The sequence below is a fragment of the Bos javanicus genome, chromosome 3 (genome assembly GCF_032452875.1).
Source record: "Bos javanicus breed banteng chromosome 3, ARS-OSU_banteng_1.0, whole genome shotgun sequence".
NCBI classification, from domain to species: Eukaryota; Metazoa; Chordata; class Mammalia; order Artiodactyla; family Bovidae; genus Bos; species Bos javanicus.
The window spans coordinates 59,023,393-59,034,179 of record NC_083870.1 but is presented as its reverse complement, the minus strand read 5'-3'; the positions used below and the strand labels follow the sequence as shown (position 1 = coordinate 59,034,179).

At 39.9% G+C, this 10,787-nt stretch overlaps 1 protein-coding gene across 3 annotated transcripts; it reads right to left on the bottom strand.

The window, feature by feature from the left end:
- Positions 1 to 1,633: 1,633 nt before the first annotated feature.
- Positions 1,634 to 9,289, bottom strand: C3H1orf52 (chromosome 3 C1orf52 homolog). Of its 3 annotated transcripts, none has more exons than XR_009735383.1 (4): positions 8,557 to 9,289; positions 7,725 to 7,923; positions 2,699 to 2,847; positions 2,209 to 2,297 (listed from the first exon to the last, which is right to left on the bottom strand). XR_009735383.1 is itself a non-coding variant. In XM_061411398.1 (3 exons), the coding sequence occupies exons 1-3, from the start codon at positions 9,034 to 9,036 to the stop codon at positions 2,224 to 2,226; spliced, it is 753 nt and encodes a 250-aa protein (XP_061267382.1). In that variant the 5' UTR covers positions 9,037 to 9,255; the 3' UTR covers positions 1,634 to 2,223. The 3 variants fall into 3 exon arrangements, 1 of the variants encoding a protein (XP_061267382.1); XR_009735384.1 differs by having other exon boundaries at positions 2,210 to 2,297; positions 2,724 to 2,847; XM_061411398.1 differs by lacking the exon at positions 2,699 to 2,847 and having other exon boundaries at positions 1,634 to 2,297; positions 8,557 to 9,255.
- Between the last annotated feature and the right edge of the window lie 1,498 nt (positions 9,290 to 10,787).

The following is a 10,787-nucleotide window of genomic DNA, read 5'->3' as shown; positions in this document are numbered from 1 at the left end:
GATGCCCTGGAGAAGGGAATGGGTAACCCACTCCAGTATTCTTGCCTGGAGAATTCTATGGACAGAGGAGCCTGGTGGGTTACAGTCTGTGGGGTTGCAAACAGTCAGACTCGACAGAGCAACTAACACTTTCATTTTTTTCACTTTCACATAGGTGCACATCTGCCATCAGTTGCTTAATAATCTCACAAGTGTAATAACTACTTGTCCTATAGATAAAATATTAGAACATTGGCCTCCTCCAAGAAAAGGCTGTGTTTGTTTCTCACCTCCCCCATTCTGCTACCTTCTAGATAGGAAGCTCAAGGAACCACTAAAGACTGATCTAGTGATCCTTTGTTCTCCATCACAAACTGAATAACGGAAGTTAGGAGTTGAAACAGTAAATGATAAAAAGAGGTTAAAAAGATTTTCAGACACTGGCTTGGTGGGCATTTTTCTGTAGTTTGTTTTCATGATAGTTCTTTAAACCTTTTATTTCAGTATCTTCTGAGATATCTGTTCCATCGATGCATGAATTCTGACCATAGACTTTTCCAGACTTGGGAATCACAACCTTATAATTCCCATTTGTCACATGGGACTTATGTTTTGCCAGGTGATGTCACTCCCTGGTACATGATACCATTGCCCTCCTAGTTATTCAGGCACAAAGACTTCAAGCAAAAGGACTCATGCTGTATCATTCAACTTTGGAATTCAGACAGTTATCAACCTAGAGAATGAGCAGCTGTAGAATTGGATTTTTAAGTTTAAGATACTGTGGAAGCTATCACACTCATGTCCCTTCCTCAATTCACAAAACACTGTGACTAGCATCCTTTTAACGACTTTTACAAACTTTAATCTACTTCATCTATGCTCTCAACAAATTTTATAGTTTTTTGAATGTTGGTTTTCAGTATAGAGGAAAATATTCAGACTGGGGATTTTTAAAAACTCAATAAAGTCCTATAACTCCTATCTTTTAAAAGGCATAAGAATCATGGAAAGACTGATGGAGTACATAACCTTTCCTTTTTATGTTTCAAAATGTTATAAACAACTGCACTGCATTTTGGACTGTGTAAGTCAAATCTAAGGTTATCATCTCCCTAAATACCCCTCGTTGATTTTATTATCATATGCAGAGCATTAAAATAGGAGCTGCATAAAGAAAACACATAGAAGTAGGGTTACCAGATAAAATAGAAGAGGCTGTTATATTTGAATTTCAGATAAACAAACTTATAGTATAATTATGTCCTAAATATCACATATACTAGAACATCAATTGCTTATTTAAAATTCAAATTTAACTGGTTGTGCTATAATTTCATTTGCTACATCTAGCAACTTGTAGAAGATCCTTATCTCTGGCAAGCTTACTATTTAAGAGGCAAATTAACAAAAGATCATAACATAAGGTGTATGTGATAAGTGCAGTAATATAACCAGGAGAGGAGATCTCCCCTGATTACCACAGAAGAGTACCTGGAAAATATGGCAACTGCAGTTCCTAAAAGATGACTAAATGCAGATTGCCAGATATGTGGTTTAGTGTGATTTCCAGAGTTCAAGTGTCTTGAGCTAAATCCCAAATCCACTGCTCACTAGCTGTGTAACCTTGGATAAATTAATCTCTATTATAAAATGAGGCTACTAATACCTGCTTTATTAGGCTACAGATCAGAGATAATACATGCACAAAGCACCTAGAACACGGGAGGCACTTCCAAAATGGAAACAGCCACTATGAGAAGGTCACATGGCAAAAAGGGTACTTGTCACAGATATTCAAATGTTAATGTTATGCAGTAATATCGATAAATTTATTTCCATGATCTATTTACACTGTACAAACACTGTTGAAAAGCACCCTACAAGATCACAGTACATTACAATATATTTACTTTAAAAATATACTCCTTTATAAAAGGTTCATAGAACACTGGCATGTCAACTTGGGATGAAACTCAAAGCATGTCACCAATTCTGCGGTAGCAAGAATGCTTCCAAGCATTGTCAATTACACAATCACAAGTCACCATTTCAGTTTTAAATACATATTTTTAAATAAAAAATGAATTCTACAGTGGAAAGTTCCGGCAAGAATACTCATTAGTTAATTAACATATATTTTCATGGAGATGTTGTCTCATAGTAATTTACAGTATCAACTTAATTTGCCAAAAAGACCCATTTCAACAAGTTTTGCAGTCCAAAGATTCTTGTCATTCTTGTCTATTTTTTCTTCTTTGTTGGTTCTCCCAGTTCTATTTTGCGCTTCTTAGAAGTATGCTCATCTTTTTCATCATCTTTAAATAGGAAAGGAAGAGTTTCAATCAGTAACTTTAAAAAAATATTAAACATTAAAATTTCATTGACTATAACAAAATCATCATCCTCAACTAATGTTTCTTTCAAAGTTTTCCAATAAAAAATAAAAACTTAAAGGTAGCTGACAGTAAGAAAATCAAATTTGTTCTGATAAAGCTATTCTCAATATTCTACAGTATATACATGGTGAATATTTAATACATAATCTACATGTTAAAAATGGGATATTTTCTGTTGTTTTTTACAAAAGAAGATGTCAATTTTACCATGACATTATTTAAGTGACTATCTGGTAGTCTTTCCCTTCTAATCTGCCTTCTCTCTCCCACAAACAACTCCCCTCCCTATTTCATCTCCCCATCCCCACCCCCACACTTACTTTTTGAAGTTAAAAAAGCACTCACAGGTAGATGTTTCACTGAAACTGTATTTTCAATTTTGTCCTATGTAGGTAGTTCTACTTTCTCCCCCATTCCCAGGAGAGTCAGAATATTCCAATGGCAAGACAAAAACAGGCTTCTTCCCCCCCTTCATATTATGGAGAATTGGGAGAGGGGAGGGGAGAAGAACCTCAAATTAAAACCATGTTCTCTACACTTTTCGAAAATGTTACTAGTATCTGTAGTCACAGAAGATTTCTAATAAATAAAAATATTGTAAAATCTGAAACAGTGGACCCTTTTATTCAATTAAAACAATCCAGCTACACATTTCAACAAAATACAGGGTAGCACAGAGCAGCTGTTAGTTTCCATCCTTGAACAAATGTGTGGCATTATTTTAAGAACTCCACACAGATGGAATAAAGTACACGTAGGAGATGTTATGATTTATAAAGTACAAATTTATTTTAAGCACATTACTGAATTCTTTGTACTTTATTTCTCAATCAAGAGATACTCAAAGTTCAATAACTACCCATGTGGTAGCCTATAAAAAAATGTTTTGATGCTGAAAGGGGACTTCCTATTAAAAAATCTGGGAAGCCAACTGATATAGAACACAGACTCTTTTTTTCCAACTTCCCTTTTATTATTAACAGTCAAGAGAACAATGCCAATGTCACTGTTATTACTCAACACTTCACATTTACAAAATGACTTTACAGTCATTTTTACATGTTATTTTTTGATATTCTTCTGATAAAGACTGAGGAGTTCTGTCACTACTCTTTTTTTTAATTGGATTATAGTTGACACATTAGTTTCAGGTGTACAACATAGTGATTTGATATTTTTATACATTATGAAATGATCACCACAATAAGTCTAGTTATCACCTGTCACCGTACAGAGTTATTACAGTATTATTGACTATATTGCCTATGCTGTACATTACATCCCTGTGCTTTAACTTATTTTATAGCTGGAAGTTTGTACCTCTTAATCCCACTCACATATTTCACCTGTCCCCTTAACTCCTTCCCTTCTGGCAACCACCAGTTTGTTCTCTTTATCAAGGAGTCTGCTTCTGTTTTGTTTGTTCATTTGTTTTTCGGATCACAAACTCATTATGGGAAAAATAAACTTAAAATTTTAAGCCGGGACTTTCCTGGTGGTCTAGTGGTTAAGAATCTGCCTTGCAATGCAAGGGATGTGGATCAGGGAACTAAGATCCCACCTGCCTTTGAGCAACTAAGCGCTCACATGGCAACTACTGAGCCCATGTGCCACAACTAGAGTCCAAGCGCCACAAAAAAAAGATTTTGCATGAGGCAACTAAGACCCAACTCAGCCAAACATAAATAAATTAAAACAAACAAACAACCCCCCCCCAAGCCTTCAATTCCCTTCCGATAACTACCAAATTCAGAATATTTCCTTTGTTGATATGGACAATAATTAGTATCAAAGCAGGTAATGCATCTTCAAAACCAGCCAAGGTCTTTGTTTTTTAATTGGATTTTAATTATCACCATGCCTGACTTTTGAGATTCTTTTCACTAGTAATATAAAAATTGAAATTACTTTTAAACTCTACTAGAAAATGCACTGCTAACATATTCTAAAAAGATGATCCTGAGACACTTCTGCTTTTAGTCTGTCACTGCAAATACACTTACTGAATAACAAGAAAAACAAACTACTGAGGCTAGAAAAATAACTTCCTACCAGTTGCTGAACAGAAGAGCTAATGCCATCTAGTGATATAACAAGGCAATGCCTTAGGGAAAAAAAAAGAAACTTGAAGTGTCTAATCAACTTTACTGAGTTTCTTACTCTGTGCTATATACTACAGATGCACTAGTAAGGAAGCAGTTGTTTTATATGGAATTCACATCACTTGAAGCAAACAAGTTTAAATTATTGACAGAAACTAACTTTATAAATTCTTTAAACAAATGCTGGTAAGTAGTAAGGCTCTAACGAGTTCTGAATTTTTCCCAGCTTCTTCTATCTAGAAGGAGTTAACTGGTAAAAAGACGCCAAAGGGCAGAAAATGAGAAGAAAAGTAAAATCAAAGTTATCTGATAATCTAAAAAATGAGATAATTTAAGAGTGTGGAACTTCTAATACAAGATATTTTATGAATTTTAAAAAAAGCTAAAAAAAGATGATGGGAAGTTGACTTGTTAACATGGCACAGGAGACTAAAATGGCAAAAATCACTTCTAAGAAGGAAGGTATTTATTACAAAAAAAGGATAGTTATACTCAACAACCAACATCGAAGTCAGAATTGAAGATTTCAGTATTATCTTTCAATCTCATAATCCAGCTTTAAGCTGGCTGAGCAGTGGGATCCTTTTGTGTTTTGACATTGCCAACATCCACTTCCTAGTGGAGGGCCATCCTGTGATCAAAAGGTCAGAAATTATCATGGGACTAGCAGCATTATCTGACACATATTTTCTTCTATCTGAATTTAAAAGGCAAGCTGGAAAAAAAGATAATTCTTTCTACTTGTTTGTCCTGGTATATAAGCCTAGGCTTTTCCACACAGGAACAAAGATAGACGAACACCAGCCTATTGACACCCCGGATTGAATATCAACTCTAATGGCCTTACTGCCAATTCTTCCCACAGGAGAACTACTCCTCAAGCACTCTGGCTTGGAAAACATCAAGAGACTAAACCCCAATTTAATAAAGCATCATTTCCATTTAAAAATCTGATTCCTATTCTGTCTCTTCCTACTTGTGTGAAGCTAGGCAAATTCTTTAAGCTGCAACTGTTTTCTTGTCTACAAACAGTAATAACAAATGTACTAACTCTGTACTAGGTTGCTATGAGTAATAAACTAGAAAACTTATGTAAAAGTAGTATTTTAGAGCTTGGCATTGTCTAGTTTTGTGACCTTGGACAAGTCACATAAGCTTTCGTTTTGACATTTCCCTAATGGTTTCACAGGGGTTGTAAGGATTAAACGTAATTTATGCAAAAGTGCTTTTTATTAACTATATAAAACTATTATAAAATATGAGGCTTTTTAAATGTCCACTTCATTTGGCATCTCCAAAGAGATGCCATTTACTGAAAATATGCCTTCACTAGTGATTTCTAATTCACACCAGAAGTCATGAAAGAAATGGAAAAACCAGGTAGAATCATAACTGGAGAGTAATATCTTTTATAGTAAAAAAAAAAAAAATGAAAGAGAATATACACTGCAGAGTGTATACTGCATTTAACTGTTCATCTCTTTAGGGTTAGTTAAAACTGTTTCTTTAATCTTTCTTTGACTTTCATGATCTTGATACTTTTGAAGACTCAGCTCATTCTTTTGTGGAATATCCTTCAATTTGGATATGTTTGCGTTTGACAGGAATGTCACTAACGTGATGCTGTGTTCAAGTGACACTCAGTTTTGATTTGTCCTATTACTTACGATGTTCAATCACTTGATTAAAATTGTGTCTTCCAGGCTTCTCTACAATGAAGTAACTCCAAAATAAAGTTACTGTTTTTTTCCATTTGGAATTGACAAGTATTAATTTTGTGAAAAGATACTTTAGATCTGAATAAATATCCTATTCCTTAAAAAACGCAAACAAACAAAAACTGGAGTAAGACCTTCTACCAGTTTGTTACCCTTTCTCTCACAAGAAAATTCTCTACAGTTATAAAGGAGCTAAGTAAAGTAGCACTTGTATTATGGGAAGATCAGAAATTTGTTTAAGAAAACGGCACACTCTTCCATAAAAATGACAGTCAAAAATATTTAGTCCAATAATCCATTAAATACTTAAAATGTACTACAAATGGAAATACAAACATAAATAACCCCTGGATCCTGGTATTTAAGAAACTCATTTTTATAAAGGAGACAGACTTATGAACAAACAGCACATAAAAAAAGTGGTAAGTGCCATCCATGGGAAGCCCAGGTGGCTCAGTGGGTAAAGACTCCACCTGCCAATGCAGGAGACACAGGAGACTCAGGTGGGCAAGATGCCCTGGAGAAGGGAATGGCAACTCACTCCAGGATTCCTGCCTGGGAAATCCCGTGGACAGAGCAGCCTGGCAGGCTACAGTCCATAAGGTTGCCAAGAGTTGGACATGAAAAAGAGTGGAACATGACTGAGTGACTGAGCATGCACATGCATGTAAGACAGGGTACAGAGGAACAGACATTTAACCACAGACTAAGGTGAAACATGTATGGAACATTAAAGGTATGGAACCATTACACAGCTTGGTCTATTCAGTGCTGAATTTTAAGATCTTAGGAGCAACCCCCTCTAGTACTTTCGCCTGGAAAATGCCATAGACAGAGGGGCCTGGCAGGCTACAGTGCATGGGGCTGCAAAGAGTCGGATGCAACTGAGCACATAAACTACTACAAGGGGGCCATGTGAAATGAGGGAGAGAAAAAGGCAGTCTATCACAGAGGACTGCTGCTGTGATGGGTTTTAAGCAAGTGAGGCCAGAAGGTGGAGTGGGTAAAAGTATGGAAGCAGAGATTACTGAGATTACTTATGACTCCTTTTTCCTATTCTAACTACCTAACACTTAAAATCCAAGCAAGAGATGGAATTACAATATTAGAACTAAGGCAAGACAACTAAGTCATTATCTTACTACTATTTTTAATCATTATGTATTAACGGTAAGAAATTCATTTTGTGACACTAATTTTAGCTCTAAAGCACAACTGCTTTGATATAAAGTAAAACCATCACCACTTCACAACTGTGATTACAACAAAGAGTTTATGAAGCAACTCACGTTGCTCTAACAATAAGACATCATATATCACACATAATACTGGTTGAGATATCAAAGATTTCACTTTAAATCCTGAATATTTTATGACCTTTCTCAAAAACAGAGCAAAAGATATCCAAAGACCATCATAATCAGTTTAACTCAATAGATTTAAATTTCATTCATTAAATATCTCGTTCTTTTAAAATTCATCACAGGGATCAAAAGGTATTACCACTGGAATCTGACATTCCTTACCTGATTCCACTGTCTCTTCCCCTTCTGGTAGAAGCCTAGCTTTCTTAGCATTCTGTGGGGCATCATCACCATTGTCCTCATATATGTTAGACCATTTTATTGCCATATCCAGCTCTGGAGGGGGAGGTTTCTTCTCTGTAGAGTAGGTCTCCGGAGGTGGTACATAGTGTGACTTCCATATTTTGAATTCCTTTGGAGGCTGTTAAGCAAACACATTAAGAAGCACTGTGACGAACCGAGGTTTCTATAATCGATGTGGGCACATGCAACTCCCTGCCGTTCGCTTACTATTCAGGTTGACTTTTTTTTTTTAAGGTTTAAAGACACATTTTTCCATCAAAATCACAATACTGTTAAGTGAAAAGCCAAAGGGTTCCCTGTACGAATAAAGCTAATAACTTTTAGTTACCAAAGAAGAATCCAGTCTCAGATACTACGCCAAGGCTGACCCCTTCAGGAGGCTGCAGCAGACACTGTCTTGGAGGCAGCACCGCAGGCACTTCGGCGTCAAAGGGAAGGGGTCTCGGGGAGAAGCTGCAGCAGGGGGCGGGGGAGTCACCACCGTTAGTCCTCGCCGCGCGGGGTCAGGGCACCGAGTGTGGAGGTTTGGGTCTCCTCACAAGGGGGTGGGGGCTGCGGGTCCAGTATGACACCCACCAGGCTGGGGGAAAGGGGCCCGGGCTCCCCAGGGCTGGAAGTGGGAGAGGGTGGTGCGGCATCCCGCAGGGCGTGACTGCGTGTGAGGGGCGGACAGCTGGTCCCCAAGACGGGGCTCAGGAGGAAGGGGGCGGAGGCTGGGACCAAGATCGAGAAACGGGGTCGGGGACCTCACCTCCTCTGGAGCTTTGACGACATGCCTCTCCCAGTCTATCTGTTTGTTGAGCGGATTGTAAAGAAAGGCCGGGCGAGTCACGCTCCGGAACAGCTCGTCTGGTCCAGGCAGCCGCTTCTCCGCCTTGTTCCCATAGCCGCCGGCAGACTTCGCTGTATCTTGACCCTTACGACTTGTTTCCTCCGGCTCGCTGTTATCCTCCTCGTCCGAGGAGCCTGAGCTGCTGCTGCCGTATGCGGCGAAATAGCTCAGAGGATCCTTCTCTTCCGCTGCCATGACTGCGGCACCGGTCCGCCCACGGCTCCGCCGGAAACCGGAAGTCACTCCAGGGCCCGCCCCGCAGCTGACCCCGCCCCAAGTCTCGCTGACGGGCCCGAGGTCTGCGCCCCCTGGCGGTTGCGTCGCGTTTTTGCGCCCGGCTTCGGGGACTGAGGCTGAAGGCTGGCCGCAGGTCCCTAAACAGGGAGTTCTAATGCTCATTAATGAGAGGCCTTGAAAAGGGACAGATCCTGAGACGGTAGTCTCAACCAAACTTTCAAATACAGTAAGACTTTATTAAAGGCAGAAAAGAGCTGAAAAAATTTCTTTTCACTGCCACCTTAAAGCCCTTGCCCAGTGACACCGGGATTTCTTCCTGTTTGTACAGCATCTCTTCTTCAAAATAAAATTACTCGTCCCCTCTGTCGTCATGGAAGACTTCTGTGGGTAAGTGGTCAAGCAGAATTCTCTCCTGCTTCACCTCATTCCAGCGCACTCTGAACAACTTTCTTTGTTGGAACTTCTCTTGTATTGCATCACACCACTCTGAGGGATCCTCCAAACGCTATGGCTTCTTACTGTCAGCCTCCTCCGTGCTGGCTTTGCTCTGTATGGCCCTTAAGTGTTGATGGTTCCCAACGTACTATACCATCGTTCAGCAACACCTACTAACCAGGTGTTACAGAGTTGCAAGTCAGATCAGATCAGATCAGTCGCTCAGTCGTGTCCGACTCTTTTCGACCCCATGAATCACAGCACGCCAGGCCTCCCTGTCCATCACCAACTCCAGAGTTCACTCAGACTCACGTCCATCGAGTCAGTGATGCCATCCAGCCATCTCATCCTCTGTCGTCCCCTTCTCCTCCTGCCCCCAATCCCTCCCAGCATCAGAGTCTTTTCCAATGAGTCAACTCTTCGCATGAGGTGGCCAAAGTACTGGAGTTTCAGCTTTACCATCATTCTTTCCAAAGAAATCCCAGGGCTGGAATGCTTGTGACTTCAACAGCAGGGTCTCCAAATCCAGTCTCTGCAAGGCAAGCTCTGAACCACAGCTCTCTACTTATCTCTTAAACTTTCCCTAAGGCCAGGTCTCAAACACCCATTTAAAGATCAGTAAATTGTTTTTCCATATAATTTGCTTCTACATTTGTGTCCCTCCCTTTTAGTAAATGACATAACCACCTGCTTAGCCACCAGGGAAACTAGAAATCTTTGACTTTTGGGGAACTTAGAATGATACACACATGAAGGCAATAAAGTTGGTATCAGTGTAAAGTTGGTATCAGTGGTATGCATTCACAGACCTCACATAAGGATGCCTATGTCAGACATTATTTAGCAACTATACAACAATGGTTTTTGTAGCCAAAGAATACAGATTAAAATTAACCAAGGGAAGAGATGTAAGGGATAGAATGCTGGAGCCTTCCACATGCAGAGCTTCTGGTTGTCTTCTCCCAGTGGAGGTTGTAGACAATGCTCACTTCTGCAGCAAAGATATGTGACAACCTGCACGGAGCCATCAGGGGAGCCTCACCAGAGCCTGAGTCTCCAGAGGTTTTATTGGGGATTGGTCATTCGGACATAGCCTCCAGCCCCTCCAGAAAAGTGAAAAGTGAAAGACGCTTAGTGTCCGACTCTTTGCAACCCCATGGACTATACAGTCCATGGAATTCTCTACTCCAGAATACTGAAGTGGGTAGCCTTTACTTTCTCCAGGGGATCTTTCCCAACCCAGGAATCGAACCCAAGTCTCCTGCATTGCAGGCAGATTCTTTACTAGCTGAGCCACAAAGGAAGCCCAAGAATACTGGAATGGGTTGCCATGCCCTCCTTCAGGGCATCTTCCCAACCCAGGGATCGAACCCAAAGCTCCCACATTGCAGGCGGACCCTTTACCAGCTGAGCCACCAGGGAAACCCAAGGATACTGGAGTGGGTAGCCTATCCCTTCTCCAGGGGATCTTCCTGCAG